The sequence below is a fragment of the Meles meles genome, chromosome 7 (assembly GCF_922984935.1).
Source record: "Meles meles chromosome 7, mMelMel3.1 paternal haplotype, whole genome shotgun sequence".
NCBI classification, from domain to species: domain Eukaryota; kingdom Metazoa; phylum Chordata; class Mammalia; order Carnivora; family Mustelidae; genus Meles; species Meles meles.
This window is the reverse complement of record NC_060072.1, coordinates 112247845-112265072: the sequence shown is the minus strand read 5'-3', so window position 1 is coordinate 112265072 and position 17228 is coordinate 112247845. Positions and strand designations below refer to the sequence as shown.

At 41.7% G+C, this 17228-nt stretch overlaps 1 protein-coding gene across 10 annotated transcripts in view; it reads right to left on the bottom strand.

The window, feature by feature from the left end:
• Positions 1 to 4935: 4935 nt before the first annotated feature.
• The window catches only part of BCL2L13 (BCL2 like 13), an 85523-nt gene continuing 73230 nt past the window's right edge, over positions 4936 to 17228 (bottom strand). For 8 of the 10 annotated variants that reach the window (XM_046010970.1, XM_046010971.1, XM_046010972.1 and 5 more), the window contains one exon: positions 4936 to 7300. In XM_046010970.1, coding sequence (XP_045866926.1) covers positions 6488 to 7300 — 813 coding nt within the window. In that variant the 3' untranslated portion in view covers positions 4936 to 6487. The remainder of the gene's footprint in view (positions 7301 to 17228) is intronic. The other 2 variants (XM_046010979.1, XM_046010978.1) reach the window with 2 other exon arrangements.

Below are 17228 nucleotides of genomic sequence, written 5' to 3'. Positions count from 1 at the left end.
ATAACTCAGGCATACCCTGGAAGTTAGTGGATTTTACACTGGGAACATAATCCTCTTGGATAGAAATTTTTAATTGAGATGTTTCCTCTTGTTTTTTAAATATTTGAATTAAGTGATGGAAATTCCTTGGTTAAAGAGAAATAACTTTCTCCTCCAGGAGATGCTTTGTGTATTTCAAAGTCAGATGGACTATTCAGAAGGTCCAATCATTCCTGATCTCACCAGACAGGATCAAGAACTGTGGAGATGCTCGGGGCTACCTTAAAGGGCCACAGCGCCAAAGCCTGCTATTATTTCCCAGCAATTTCATTGCTCACTGGGAACCTGAATAGGGAATGTCCTTTGGATGTTATGATCATGTTTTCAGAACCCGAGGGCAAAGCAAATAAGTGTGTACTTATGAAGACAAGATAATCTGAAATGATCCCTCCGAAGTCAGGGCATAAGGTTACCATATGAATAGAAAGAGGAGTCCATCAGTTATCTTCAGATCTCACTTTATTTCAACTTCCAATGTGTTCTCCCCAACACACTGTGTCTAACAAAGTACAATTCATAGATCTGAATTTTGTTCCTTTCCCCTGATGAAGAGTTGACTGGCCAAAAGGCCAGGAGGGAAGAGGAGCCAGAATAACCCACATAAATGGAGCAAACCAGAGCTGTGAAAGGAGAGCTAACGGAAATTCATACAGAAAAAGGAAATACGTGCACTTATGTGAAATGCTTATGTTAATTATCAAAATTACCATTTAATCCAAGTAATTTTGAGGAGATGAGAGCATTAGAACCAATAATACATTGAACTCAGTCAAGGAACGAGGTAGGAAGAGGCACTTTTAATATGAAGAAAAAGAGAAATGGAAGACTAGGTAGGATAGCAGGAAAAACACAGGTCTAGGGATAAAAAATTCTGTCTTTTCCTTTGGTGCTGGCCAAGGACCAATCTATGTAATACGATTATCTGGCTAGAAATCAGGAACCAGGTTATTCCGGACTCTGTAATAGGAAAGATTGTACTTCAACTTCCTTTTATTCCTGGAACATAGTAAAATGTCAAAACTTTTGTTCATAATAATACACCGATTAGCCAATTTGTCCTAGTGGTGCAAAGAGCACTCACTGAGTAAGATTACTATAAAAATTCCCCTAAGAAGCTGAGAAGGGGGCAAGGATCACCTTAAGCCAGCTGTTGCTTTTTAACTTATTACAAGGCCTTGCAAATATCCCTGAGAACATTTCCAACCTGAGCTTACGACTGGAGCAACTGCCTGGCTAGAGCTATTGCAATGTAAACATAAACATGTAGAGAACCCTATTGGTTTCAATTCACAGGAACATGGCAAGCCAGGCAGAGGCTAAATAGTCTTCTGTAAAAGGAAGACACGCTGTATTATTTTTAGTTAAATGACTGACCGTTTCCACTCTATGGAGCTGTGTATATGAGGTAACTAAGAAATAGTGGCTAAATTTTAAGAAATGGGTGTTCTATAGCCAAGGCTACTATTAACTTTACATTCCCTAGTGTGCTGTGGAATAGAACAGAAGATTTTTCACTGGAAAGTCCCCTACTGTCAGCTTCTGAGCAAGATGTACCTGTGGTGGTGCCTGGCCAGCTCTCTAAAGCTGGTGACCTCTTGGGTGTTGAGAGGCCAAGCAATGCCCAGAGGTATCCCCCACTTCACAATTCCTGGCATAAGCAGGAGAAATGGAAAAGAAGGAACAGATAAAGGGAGAGAGTGTCAAGGTGCTGCCTTCAAATCACTGGAAGATTCCCGTGTCAGACTGGTTTACCGTTGATGATGAGCAGAAAGACGTACTATCTGACATGTTAACGGAAAAAGCTAACGAACGATCTGTATCAGCAGTAACTGCTAATTCTGTAGCCAGAAGGCATCTCCTTCAGTATTTAAGGGGAAAATACCTGATAAAATCAGAAGTTGGGAATAACCCTGGACATAAACTTCGAACATGCTCAGTACTTAGGACTAGGCCATATGTTAACCATCGTACAAATCAAGAAAAGTCTCCCTTCAGTCTGGTGCGGTTGGCTGCCCTAGTGCAGTATATGACTGGCACAACCATTTGTAAGGAGCCTACCAACCCTGCTTGACAGGGTCACAAAAATGGTAAAAACCAAGAAAAGCACTAGACTTGGAGTCAGAAATAATTCACACCCTCGCCTTTGCCTCTCCTATGCTAGAAGACCTTTGAAAAGTCATTAAACTCTGAGGTTTCCTCACTCTGTAAACTGGGGATAAGGAATATGAATAGAATTCCAACTGTGAAGATGGACTAAGGTATGTGAGGGCGCTCTAGAACAATCCCTGGCAAGCTAAGTGTTCAACTATTATTTGTTAAAATGACCCACACTTTTTAAGGAAAAGGATAATACAGAAAAAATAGGTACCCTAAACTCAAACTCAACTCACAGCTGAACCTCCTAAGTGATGGATGATACAACAGGAGGAGATCACTAACGGCAGATCTCATTCCTCCATTTAAGAAAACTTCCCATACTGTGTTACTGAGTAGGGCAGCACCCCCTTATCCTCAGTGGTGGATGCCTGAAACCAGGTCGTCCTGAGCCCTATATATGATTTTTCCTATACATCCATCCCTGTGGTAAAGTTTAATTTATAAATTAGGCACAGTAGAGAGTAAAACAGTAAGATAGAACAATTATAATGAGTTATGCTAATGTGGTCTCTCCCTCAGAGTATCTTACTGTACTGATACTCACCCTTGTCCTGGCGTAAGATGCTAAGGGGCCTATGCGATGAGATGAAGGGAGGTGAATGACCAGGCACTGTGACGAGGCATTAGGCTACTACTGACCTTCTGAGGATACATCAGAAAGAGGATCGTCTGCTTCCAGACCGTAGCGCACCGCGCGTAACCGAGCCACGGGAAATGAAGCTGCAGACAAGGGGACTACTGTCATGCCTGTGAAGAAACTGGGTCAGGGGCCAGAAACTGTTTCTATAAGTAACCAAATAGTCAACAGGCTCTCTATGAAACATGATCACCACCTCAAGTTCTTTGATAAATTTGTGTAAAAAGACCTCAGAATTAAAAGGACAAAATCTTACCTAGAATACCTTTTTATTTCTATAAAGCATCTCTTAAAATAATTTCAAAATTCTGTGAGTATGACACTTGTCCACATCATGCCTTTAGGGAAAAAAGGCAAGGAGCAAGCATTACTTTGTATTATTATTAGAAAGAATTAGCACAAAGGCTGCGAACATTAATTTCCATAAGAAATTAATGGTAGCTGTGGTTCAAAAAAACCCCATCTCTGGGCTGTTAATTCCCCCAGGACAAACTCAGGGAGCAGCTGCATTTGACAGCAGAGATGGTACAGAAATGCAAGCAACAGAAGGTATCAAGGGTGCCTTTATGTGGTCAGTGTATGAACCAGATGGCTTTTCCATTTCAGTTGCTTTTCGGTTTCTAGAAAGCTTGCTAGAGAACAGTGATGATTCCAAGAGTCCCCCTGAGGCACATTGTAGATACTGATTTCTTTGGGCCCAGAATTATTATTTTAATACAGAGAGGATAAAATAGCATTCTTTAATTCTGGTATTTTTTCTCAAAAAATCTTCACTGGCTTTTTGCCAAGTTTTCAGAAATCATTACATTCAATAAAGCAATTAAGAAGAATTCTAGAGGACTTACACAAACTTTCTGAATAGTTCAAAGAATGAGGAATGATAAGTGATTTTTTTTTATAAATGATTTTTTTAACTCCACTTTTGAGCTCTGTAAATAAGCAAGTTGGATTTATTCTGAATTTGACTTTTACCTTAGATTCAGATGTAATGTAAGTTAGAAGGGGGAGAAGAAATGGCCTACGGCCAACCTCACCAAAAAGAGGGAAATGGGAGGTTGAGAATTTTTTTTTTCATAGCAAAAAATGGGAGCTGCTGTAAGAAGCAGTCCTTATCAGGGTATTTCCCTAACACTGCCAGAGGCAGAGGATATGAAAGTGAAGAAGGAATGGGGACACTTACGCATCCTATTACTCAGGAAATGACATTGATCTACTCTAGAGAAAGCCACTGGAAAAGAATATTAACCAGTAGCCAGAAAGATACAATGGGCCAGATCACTTTGGGTTAATGTTCAACAGATGGGGAGACAATTGGGGCGTGGCAGCATCCTGTCACACATCTTAGGCTCCTTTTGTGGAGAACACACACCCAAACATCCTTAGCCACAGATTGCCTTTTAGTAGCTCCAAAATAAACCTGGCTTCTACTAGTACTTTAATGTGTCTGAGGGTGTGAGGATGGGTTTGAGGGTCCAGAGTTTGAAAGTGTGAACACTGGAAGGAAAAACATTTTATTATGAAAGAGAAAAAAAAAATCAAGATAACTCACCAGTTTGCTCTTACCCTATGCAAACACAAAAGTAGCAATTAGGATACAGAGTAACCCAATGTCAGAGCCAACTGTCAGAGTCCAAGGAAAACAGTCTTTCCTAAATTAATTGCATTCCCCCCCACCTCTAGCTACTCTAATCAAAGTGCACCAAAATGCTTAAGAATATCACTCCCTAAGACATGAAAACTCAGAACATAAAGACATACTGCAGGGGTGCCTGGGGGGTTCAGTGGGTTAAAGCCTCTGCCTTTAGCTGGGGTCATGATCCCAGGGTCCTGGGATGGAGGCCTACGTTGGGCTCTCTGCTCAGCAGGGAGCCTGCCCCCCCCCCCCCAGCCTCTCTGCCTACTTGTGATCTTTCTGTGTGTCAAATAAACAAATAAAATCTTAAAAAAAAAAAAAAGACACACTGTATAATAAAGTTGAACAGACAAATACACTTCAGGCCTTTCCTCAAACAACTTTGACATAATATTGCTTTAAGGAGAAGATTTCATTTTAGAGTATAAATTTAAAAAAGAAAGCACATTTAAAACATAAGTTTTGGTGATCAGGATAGTAAAGTAATTTTATTACAAATTCCAGGATCTAAAAAGTAATTTGTTACATTTACTAAGATAAATCTGAGATGACCTGTACCAAGCGTGTGTGTCCTGCATAGTGACTCTGATCCTCCCGCATGAAAAGACACAGTCCCACCCTCCTTTAGGGATGGGATCTGCCAGATGCAAGAAAGTTATGCTGATTCTCAACTAACACATACTGATTAGAATCATTTTGGTTTATCACTCTGGCATGTGGACCGTAAAGAGTTCAGGGAAGAAGTCTTAATTCTTGAACTGTGAAAGCCAAACTAGAATCTCAAGGGTAGCCTCAAGAAATGCAAGCTTCTCTTTTGCTACTTTTTATTTCAGTGGTATTTAGGGAGACTTTCTGTATTTAGTGAGAGTTATCATTCAACTGGTCTGTAAGACCAAGTACAAAATCTTTATCACACAGAAAGAGACCGCAGAGAGGCTAGCTGACCAGTAAGAAGACTGAGGCCAGATAAAGGGAAAACACAGAGCCCAGAGCATAGACTGTAACCATCCAGCAACAGAGATGCTGCCAGCAAGTAACCATAAGCTCCATAGGGTGGCCATATATAAAAGAGCCAGAAGAGACCTCGATAGGCCATCTAAGTCATCCTGCTTGTAAATCAGACAAATACTGCGCTCCAACCAGTTATTTGCCCTTGCATTCACAGGCAGGGAACCCTAGGTCTCTTTTATATTTGTGTTTTTTTAAGATGACTAAAGGCAACATCTTTATAAGGTGGAGCTGTAGGAAGCATCAGGGACTTAGTGGGCCCGGAGCAAGCACTCTCCCATGGGGCCTTATAAAGAACCTGGGGGTGAAGAGGAGCAGGGCAGTACCTGAGAGGCAGTTGAGACATAATATCCTCACGCTACAGGACTAAGAAGGTGGGGAAGGAAAGAAGAGCTACAAAGGAATGGCTGCAAAACAGCATGTTCATCAGGAAAGATGAAATTCCAAGGGCAGGAATAAATCAGCAGCTGAGGAGCCCACAGCCAAGCCCTCTTGCCTGGGAACTTCTGTCCCAGATTCTCCAAAATTAACCATTTCCCTCTAGAGCTGTGGCTCTCCACGGGAACAATTTTGCCCCCAGGGGACATTTGGCAATGTCAAGAAACATTTCTGGTTGTCACAACTGGGCGAAGGGTGCTACTTGCATTTAGTGGGTGGAGGCCAGGGATGCTGCTAAACATCCTACAGCACACAGGACAGCCTCCTTCAACAAGGAATTAATCACGACGTCATTAATGCCAAGGCTGAGAAACCCTGTTCTAGAGGGAGTGCTTGACGCATAAGATGCCGAATTTCGCAGCAGTCAAGGCCCTTGGAGCTTACAGTCAGAACAATGTGATTGCCCTCTACCTGAAGCCCTACTGTGCGGATCCATCACTGCCTTGTTGAGCAGAAGTCCCCCATTATCCCAGAGTGTTCCACAAATGTCCAAATCAGCTGTTGGCGGTTCAGATTCAGTCAGTGCAGCTAAAACCTTACATCTTTTATGTCTTCTTTCTTTTCTGAAAAATCTGCTATTTCTTTCTCAGAGCCAGTGCTACCCCCACTGCCACAGCCAGGATGGCAATGGCGGCAGCCCCTCCAAACAGCAGTATAGACTTGCCCTCAAACAGGGGGCTGGCCTTCTCTTCAGCAGGGGAGGGGCCTTCCAGAAGACCCTCTCTCCTCACACGCATCTCCTCTTCACTCAGCAGTGTTGCTGTGGGTTCCAAGGTGGGGATCACCTCAGCTTCCCATTCAACAGATTCAACCATTGCTGCTTTTGTCTTCATTAAGTTCTCTTCTTCAAGTTCCACGAACAAAGACGTAGCAGGGCTGACTTTCTCCACTGTCATCCCTTCTGTGTCAGGCTCCCTCATCTCTAGCAAGGAAGTGGCAGTGATATGTGGAAGCAAGGGAGCTGGTGCTTCGGGGAGCACCTCCTGAAGCTCCTTCGTTGGCAAGATGACGGGTGCCACAGCAGCCTCTTCCACGCTTTCAGGAATTTCTTCTTTCTCTACATGCACAATGTCAGAATTAGAAGAGTTGTTCTCACTCTTCTCTCCAGCCCCATTGCTATCTAAGCTTTTGACTTCTTCAGGATCCATTGCAATCTGCTGCCAGGACTCAGGACCTAGGGACACTGGGAGGCTTTCTGTGTGCCAACTCTGGCTGGCTGACAGTGAAACAGGTAAGCTCTCTGACTGCCAGGAAGTGGTCACAGTAGGAGACTCTGGAGGACTGACTTGTCCAGAGTTGTCACTGGGCAGGATGTAAATGTCATTGCTATCTTCTGCAACGATTCCAGGGTATTCCTCCTCCTCTGTTTCAAGGTTAAAGACAGTGCCCTAGAAAAAAAGGAGGAGAGTCAATACAAAGAATGGTAAATACATTTAAATAAATGTAAATCTGACATGCCTGGGTGGCTCAGTCAGTTAAGCAGCTGCCTTCCGCCAAGGTCATGATCCTGGGGTTCTGTGATCCAGTTCCATGTCAGGCTCCCTGCTCAGTGGGGAGCCTGCTTTTCCCTCTGTTGCTACCCCTGCTTGTGTTCTCTCTCTCTCTCTGATTGATAAATGCATATATATGTGTCTGACTCTTGGTTTCCATTCAGGTCATGATCTCATGGTGGTGGGCTTGGTCCCATCGGGCGTCCGGCTCCACACTCAGCACAGAGTCTGCTTGAGATTCTGTCCTTCTCCCTTGGGCCCTCCTGGTTGTGCGCACACTCTCTCTTTCTCAAATAAATAAACAAACATTTAAAAAAATAAAACCAATATAAATCTGGAAAAAAATTCTTTCCTAAACTGAAGTTCTAGAAATAAATACATTGTCTAAGCCCATGTAGTTTCTGATTGAAGCATTTACCTGTAGACCATTGCAGAGGAAGAATTTTTAACAACACTGTCCTCAGACCAGTTTCCTTGAAGCTAAAAAAACCAAAATTTGATTTTTATATTTAACTCAATGTATATATATTTGAAGTGATAATGCAAAACAGCAGAGAAAACAAAGGCAAGAACCTTGCTCTCAAGGAACTGTTCATTTAGGCAATGCTATCCTACGGTGCAAGTGCTAGTAAGAGTTGAGATGGGGGAAAAAAAAAAGAGTTGAGATGGGAGGATGCTGACTTTTTTCGGTGAGGACTGCAGCAGGCAGGAAAATGACAGAGCTTCCTGGAACATTTTAGGTATCTGAAGGACAGGTCAGGTTCCATGGTGAAAGCCACGTACAGATACACCACCAGCAAAAGCACAGAAATTTTTAAGAGGGGAAAAGTAAGTAACCCAGTTTAAGTAGTGCACAGTGTACATGAAGAATAGAAAGTTCAGTTGGGAAAGGGACCCTGGGAAACCCGACAGAGAGCTAAGAAATATGGACTCGATTCCAAAGGAAATGGTTAGTCAATGGAGTCTTTCAGCTCCACAAGGACAGCTCCACTTTAAAATTATGTGAGAGCAGTGGCCAGAGGAAAGCCAGAAATGCAGGACTCAGCCTTCTCTCTCTAGGAAGACTCTTCATGCCAAAGTAATAAAGATAAATAATGCCAGTCCTGGTTTTCACATTTAGCAGTTTAGTTTAACAGGAGCCAGCATGTGCTTATTGCCTCAGTGTTACAAGAATGAGATGAGACTCGATTTTTGTTCTTAAAAAATTCACTGTCTAGATTTGAAAACTGACGTATGAATAACTAATTTCAATAGGATACAGAAAGCTTTAAGACACATATATGCACAGGATGGTAGGGGAACCCAGAGGTTACAATGTGATCGGGAAGGCATGAAGAGGGGCACCTGGCTGGCTCAGTCAGTAAAGCATGCGAATCTTGATCTTGAGGTCATGAGTTCAAGCCCCATCCTGGGTATGGAAACTATGTTAAAAAAAATAATAAAAAAGGCAGGAAGAGAACCAATAGACTTCAATGTTCATAAAGACCTAATGAAAGCTTTACAGAATGTCTGGATGACACTCAGACATGCTACAGAGAGTCTGAATAGGATTATGTAAAGCAAGTTAATTCCTATTTTATTTTGATTATAGCTGCTATTCATATGAAGTAGAATAATTTCATTAGTCAATCAAGACTAAAAACTTCTTGCATAGGAGCACCTGGGTGGCTCAGTGGGTTAAGCCTCTGCCTTCGGCTCAGGTCATGGTCCCAGGGTCCTGGAATTGAGCCCCGAATCGGGCTCTCTGCTCAGTTGGGAGCCTGCTTCCCTCTCTCTCTCTGCCTACTTGTGATCTCTGTCTGTCAAATAAATAAATAAAATCTTAAAAAAAAAAAGATATTCCCACATCTTGGGCTTCCATTATGGCACCACCACAACAATAAAATAAATAAATAAATAAATAAAATAAAAAAGAAATTGGTGTTCTTTTAAAAAAATCTTATACTCCTTTTTTTATATTGATATTTACATTCAGAAAACTTACATAACCTAACACTGACCATTTTTAGGCACACAATTCAATGGTTTTTAGTTTATTCATTCACAACATATGCGAACACCACCACTCTTTAATTCCTGAACATTTCCATCATCTCAAAGAGTAAGCTTCTGCCCTCCACTCCCAACCCCTTCCTCCTTCCCCTGGGAAGTTCATATAAATGTAAGCACGCAGTACACGGCCCTTTGTGTCTCGGCTCTTTCACTGTACATAATGTTTTCAAGGCTTGTCCACATGGTAGTGTGTATCAGCACTTCTTTCTTTCTAAGGCTTTGCAGTATTTTGTTGTAGGGATAGACCACATTTTGCTTATTAATTCATCAGTTGGTTGACATTTGGGTTGTTTCTCAAATGTTCTGGTGACTGTGAATATCCACATAAAAGTTTTTGTTTGACCATCTATTTTCAGTTCTTTTGAGGATAGAGCTAGAAGTGAAATTGCTGGGTCATATAATTCTATGTTTAATTTATTGAGGAACTGTCAAACTATTTCCCAAACCAACTGTACCATTTTATATTCCTCCAAGGAATGTAGAATTCCAGTTTCTCCACATCTTAACACCTGTTACTGTCTGTTTTATTTTTTTATTAGAACCATCCAATGGGGATGTGAATCTCATTTTGGTCTTGATTTGCATTTCACTAATGACCAATGATATTGAAGATCTTGTCATGAGCTAATATTAGCCATTTATCTTCTTCGGAACAATGTCTATTTAAATCTTTTGCCCATTAAAAAATTTTATTGTTGGGGCACCTGGGTGGCTCATTTGGTTAAGCATCTGACTGCTGGTTTCCGCTCAGGTCACAAACTCAGGGTTGTGGGATCAGGCCCCTGTGCTTGGTGTAGAGTCGACTTGAGATTCTTTCCCATTCCTTTTCCCTCCTCTTTTGCTCCTTCCCCCGCTCTCTACCTAAAATAAATAAATAAAATCTTTTAAAAAAATAAAAATTCAGGGCACCTGGGAGACTCAGTGGGTTAAGCCTCTGCCTTCAGCTCAGGTCATAATCTCAGGGTCCTGGTATCGACCCCCACATCGGATTCTCTGCTCAGCAGGGAGCCTGCTTCCCTCTCTCTTTTTTTTTTTTTTTTTTTTTTAAAGATTTTATTTATTTATTTGACAGATAGAGATCACAAGTAGGCAGAGAGGCAGGCAGAGAGAGAGAGAGGAGGAAGCAGGCTCCCTGCCAAGCAGAGAGCCCGATGCGGGGCTCGATCCCAGGACCCTGGGATCATGACCTGAGCGAAAGGCAGAGGCTTTAACCCACTGAGCCACCCAGGCGCCCCCCCTCTCTCTTTCTGCCTGCCTCTCTGCCTACTTGTGATCTCTGTCCGTCAAAGAAATAAAATAAAAATCTTTAAAAAAAATTTAAAAAATAAAAATTCTATTATATTTTTATTATTGACTGTTAAGACTTTTATTCCTTTTAAAAAATATTTTTCTTTTTTTTAGATTTTGTTTATTTATTTGACAGAGATCACAAGTAGGCAGAGAGAGGGGGAAGCAAGCAGGCTGCCTGCTGAGCAGAGAGCCTGGTGTGGGGCTCGATCCCAGGACCCTGGGATCATGATCTGAGCCAAAGGCAGAGGCTTTAACCCACTGAACTACTACCCAGGCACCCCCAGGACTTTTACTCTTAAACAAGACTACTACTGGGGCACGTGGGTGGCTCTGTCGTTAAGCGTCTGCCTTCAGCTTAGGTCATGATCCCAGGGTCCTGGGATCGAGCCCCTCAACGGGCTCCCTGCTTCCCCCCTCCCTCTGCTTCTGTTCCCTCTCTCGCTGTGTCTCTGTGTCAAATAAATAAATAAAATCTTTAAAAAAAAAAAAAAAGGGCGCCTGGGTGGCTCAGTGGGTTAAGGCCTCTGCCTTCAGCTCAGGTCATGGTCCCGGGGTCTTGGGATCGAGCCCCACAATCAGGCTCTCTGCTCAGCAGGGAGCCTGCCTCCTCCTCTCTCTCTGCCTGCCTCTCTGCCTACTGGTGATCTCTGTCTGTCAAATAAGTAAAACCTTAAAAAGAAAACAAAACAAAAACAAAAACAAGACTACTTAGTTGGTATATATGCTGCCGAAGCCAGCACAAGACTACTTAGTTGGATATTAAAATAACCAATTGTTTGGGGGCAAGGATACTTGTAAACAAAGTTGAGGTTAAAGGAAACAGAGGGGGTAAAGTACTAAAGTAACTAGGAGTCTATGCCAGTTAATAATCTTATTTTTTATTTCATTTTGTATTTTTAAGATTTTATTTATTTATTTTTTGGGGGGAGAGAGAACGAGCTTGTGCAGGTGGGGTGTGGACAGGGCAGAGGGAGAGAGAGAATCTTTTTTTTTTTTTTTAAATTTTTATTTATTTATTTGACAGATAGAGATCACAAGTAGGGAGAGAGGCAGGCAGAGAAAGAGAGAGAGAGAGAGAGAGGAGGAAGCAGGCTCCCCGCCAAGCAGAGAGCCCGATGCGGGACTCGATCCCAGGACCCTGAGATCATGACCTGAGCTGAAGGCAGTAGCTTAAACCACTGAGCCACCCAGGCGCCCCGAGAGAGAGAATCTTAAGCCGGCTCCACGCCCAGCCTGCCCAATGCAGGACTTGATTTCACCACCCTGACATAATGACCTGAGCTAAAATCAAGAGTCAGACGTTCAGCTGACTGAGCCACCCAGGCGCCCCTTATTTTTAAAAAGATCTGCCATTAGCATTATTTCCTCAAATGGGCTCCTCTCCCAGGCTTCAAAATGCATAGAAATGAGACCTTCACGGCTATAATATTATGGGATTTAATTTCTTTTAAACTCTCTTTTCATCAGTTACAATGGTAATATAAGACCACTCAACAGTTCTGGGACTTGGTCACTAATGCATGATTATAGAGTCACTTCACAACAAAACACAGTGCATAAGGACTGCACACCCATCAACAGCTGAAATCATTAATTACAGATAGCCAGAAGATAACACTTATCCTACTGAAGAATACAAACTACAAACAGCACTTCTCCATCATTTCTCTATCTTATCCCAATTTTAAGTTTTTATTTTAGCTAAGCATCTACCTCATCATCATCCTCTCCTTCTGTTTCATCAGGAAATACTAAATATATCTCAAAATATTCTTACTATATATTAATATAGCAAAATATAGTTTTCCCCTCCTCTCAACATTTTCTGCTATTACTCTAAAATAAGCAATCATTATCTTTCACCAAAACTAATGCCAAAGACTCCTGTCTCCTTGATGTTGCAATTCAATTTGGAGACCAAAAAAATATTTCACCGGTCAGCTAAGCCAAAATTCTGGGAGTCATACTGGATTTCTACTATTCCTGAAAGTAGTTTGCTTCTTATTGCTGTTTAGATGTCAGTGATAAAACACTAAAATCTCTGCCTCCTGCCAGGAGTTTGCGCCTGGGTGGCTCAGTGGGTTAAAGCCTCTGCTTTCGGCTCGGGTCGTGATCCCGGGGTCCTGGGATCGAGGCCCACATCGGGCTCTCTGCTCCACAGGGAGCCTGCTTCCTCCTCTCTCTCTGCCTGCCTCTCTGCCTGGTTGTGGTTTCTCTCTGTCAAATGAATAAAATATTAAAAAAAATATATATATATAGTTTAAAACCTAGAGAAGGAGGGGTACCTAGTTGGCATGGTCAGTGGATAATATGACCCTTGATCTTGGGGTTTAAAGTTTGAGCTCCGCACTGGGCATAGAGATTAGTTAAAAATAAAATCTTTAGAGGTGCCTGGATGGCTTAGTTGTTAAGCATCTGCCTTCAGCTCAGGTCATGATCCCAGGGTCCTGGGATCAAGCCCCGCATCAGGCTCCCGGGATCAAGCCCCGCATCAGGCTCCCTGCTCTGTGGGAACCCTGCTTCTCCCTCTCATTCCCCCTGCTTGTGTTCCCTCTCTCACTGTGTCTCTCTCTGTCAAATAAATAACATCTTTAAAATAAATAAAATAGGGGTGCCTGGGTGGCTCAGTGGGTTAAGCTTCTGACTTCGGCTCAGGTCATGATCTCAGGGTCCTGGGATCGAGCCCCACATCGGGCTCTCTGCTCAGCAGGGAGCCTGCTTCCCACCCCCCTCTCTGCCTGCCTCTCTATCTACTTGTGATCTCTCTCTGTCAAATAAATAAATAAAATCTTTAATAAAAAATAAATAAATAAAGATAAAATAAAATCTTAAAAAAAAAAAAAGAAGAGAGAACAACAGAGCTGGATCTTAAAGATTAAGAACTAAAAGATGGGGCACCTGGGTGGCTCAGTGGGTTAAAGCCTCTGCCTTCGAGGGTCCTGGGATCGAGCCCCACATTGGGCTCTCTGCTCAGCAGGACCCTGCTTCCTCCTCTCTCTGCCTGCTTCTCTGCCTACTTGTGATCTCTGTCTGTCAAATGAATAAATTAAAAAATCTCTAAAAAAAAAAATTAAAAAAGAACTAAAAGATGAAAGAGATGAGAAAGATGCTCCATGAAGCAGAAAAGCATAAACAAAAACACAGCACTGAGAAACATCATAGTATATTCAGGCCAATACTAGCTCTTCAGTATTCCAAAGCATGAGATGAGGAGTAAAAAAAGATGAAGGTTGGGGCTCCTGGCTGGCTCAGTTGAAAGAGTAAGAAACTATTGATCTTGGGGTCATGAGTCTGGGGTCATCCCATGTTGGATGTAGAGATTACGAGAAAATTTTTTAAAAAAATAAACTCCTATGAAGTTGTATTTACCTACCTCTTTGCCAGAACACAATTCTAATTAGTCATGCAAATCCTCTAACACTCTTTACAAAGGGAGTTCTCTTTGCCACATAACATATATATTTATATTTATAAACAGATATACATATGTTTATTAAATCATCTCTTCAAGGAGTGCCACTGTGAAAACCAGAAATAAAGGCTCATATAAGGAATAATTTTACAAGGAGGGAAAAAGGTAGTAAAGTAGTAATAGTATAAGGTAGCATGAGGTTTATAATTGTCCTTTATTGATTTTTTTTTTTTTTTTTTTTAAAGATTTTATTTATTTATTTGATAGAGAGAAATCACAAGAGAGGCAGGCAGAGAGAGAGGAAGGGAAGCAGGCTCTCCGCTGAGCAGAGAGCCCGATGCGGGACTCGATCCCAGGACCCTGAGATCATGACCTGAGCCGAAGGCAGCGGCTTAACCCACTGAGCCACCCAGGCGCCCCCCTTTATTGATTTTAGTACACATTTTATTTATTTGCTTTCTCAAAATCTCCAAATGAGAAATTAAATATGGCCCAGCAGCTTTCAATCCTCTACCCTCAAGCTCTGCAAAGTAGTTAAAAAGAAGAGTAATGAGGCCTTGCTGACACTTAAATGTTAATTCATGGAGAGCAAACTACCACTGTCTTTCTGGATATAAAATAAGTATATGTCTCTATGTCATGGAAGGCGAGTATTTTCCCTGCACTCTTGCTGCGTTTGACAAAGATCCTGGTTTTACTGAAAAATGAATTCAACTTCCCCCACCCCCCATTACGGTAGATACCATCACTAACTCAGAACAGAAAAGATGAATCTAAGGTAGCATCGGCCTTTAGATAAAGGCTCAGTTTGAATTTTATAAAACAGAGTAAGTAGTGGTCCATTTCAAATCTACTTCTAATTATCTGTCTCCTCCAGATAAAAAGCAAGAGGGCAACGTCATACAATATTTAGAATAATATATTATTTCTTCTTGGGCACATTAAATGTTTTCCCAGGAAACCAAATATAAGGCTGCAGTATAGGGAGAAGGTAAGGCCAGTCTTTTCTTTCTTGTTTTTTAAAAAAATTTTTATTTAGGGCGCCTGGGTGGCTCAGTGGGTTAAGCCGCTGCCTTCGGCTCAGGTCATGATCTCAAGGTCCTGGGATCGAGTCCCGCATTGGGCTCTCTGCTCAGCAGCGAGCCTGCTTCCCTCTCTCTCTCTCTGCCTGCCTCTCTGTCTACTTGTGATCTCTCTCTGTCAAATAAATAAATAAAATCTTTAAAAAAAATAAAAAAATAAAAAAAAATAAAAAAAATTTTATTTAAATTCAATTTAATTAACATATGGTGTATTATTTGTTTCAGAGGCAGAATTCAGTGATTCATTAAATGCATATAATGCCCAGTGTTCATTGCATCAAGTACCCTCCTTAATGTCCATCACTGAGTTACACCATCCCCCCCCCACCTCCCCTCCAGGAACTCTCAGTTTGTTTTCTATGGTTAAGAGTCTCTTACGGTTTGTCTCCTTCTCTGATTTTTATCTTATTTTATTTTCCCTTCCCTTCTCTGATGTTCATCTGTTTTATTTCTTAAATTCCACACGAGTGAAATCATATGATATTTGTCTTTCTCTGACTTATTTTGCTTAGCGTAATACCCTCTAGTTCCATCCATACAGTTGCAAATGGCAAGATTTCATTCTTTTTGATGGCTAATATTCCAGTGTGTGTGTGTTTGTGTGTGTGTGTCATACACATACATACACCACATCTTTATCAATTCATCTGTCAATGGACATCTGGGCTCTTTCCATAGTTTGGCTGCTGTGGACATTGCTACTATAAACATTGGGGTGCATATGTCCCTTTGAATAACTATGTTTGTATCCTTTGGATAAATACCTAGTACTGCAATTGCTGGGTTTTCTCTCCTTTCTATCCCTACAGCCATTAGCCCAAATTTGTGTTATTCACAAATCAGGTGCCCATGTAAGAGGGAAGACTTATCTTAACAAGGTTACTCATTGTTACCTACAAGCACTGTACTAAATCCCCAAGCCCTAAAAATCAATCAATCAATCAATCAATCAATCCCCAAGCCCTGTCTTCTTACTCATGTAGATAATGGCGCTGACATTTTGATGAGCAGAAAACATTTCACAATGTAACAAAAGATGTGAGACTTTTCCTTTATAACCATGCATTCATACAAAGCATACACACCATTTCAGGGAAAATTTCACAGTCCCTGAAACTTATCCATGGTTTCCAACTCAAGACTCCTCATCTAGGGGCGCCTGGGTGGCTCAGTGGGTTAAAGCCTCTGCCTTCAGCTCAGGTCATGATCTCGGGGTCCTGGGATTGAGCCCCACATCGGGCTCTCTGCCTAGCAGGGAGCCTGCTTCCTCCTCTCTCTGCCTGCCTCTCTGCCTACTTGTGATCTCTGTCTGTCAAATAAATAAATAAAATCTTTAAAAAAAAAAAAAAAGGCTCCTCATCTAGCTCTATCTGGATCCAGCTTAAATTCTAACCCCTCTGGACTGAATCCAATTCTCCTCTCTTATTTCTCCTCAACTCATAGCTCTGAGTCTAGGCTACAAAAAATACCATAATTATATATTTTGTACCATACTTCTCACTAATTTTTTCACAATTATTGGTCATTTCCCCAACTAGATAGATTATAAACATCTCAAGGGAAGAAAACATGCTTTAAACGTCTTTGCTATCCCCTTGTAATGCCCAACATAAGCCGACTACACAGCGAAGGCCAGCAAATGCTTAACAGGAAAGCTGGTCCCATCTTTGGATACAAAGGCAGCGCTGAACACTAGCTATTCTGATTTTTCTCAGGCACTGATAGGAAATGTTCTTTATTCATTTCTAGATTTCTATGCATATGGCTATACCTCAGTGTTTGCTGTCCAAGGTCACATACTGCTGGTGCTGAAGAGAATTAAAAGTTCTCTCTCTGACTCAAGTTGCCATGTTCTAGCTACCCAGAATGCCCTCCTCCTCAGTTCTGCCCTTCTGAATCCTTCTCATTACCTTTAAACCCTTAAATGATTTATCTGTTCTCTTGCTTTAAAATATATAGTAGGGGCGCCTGGGTGGCTCAGTCAGTTAAG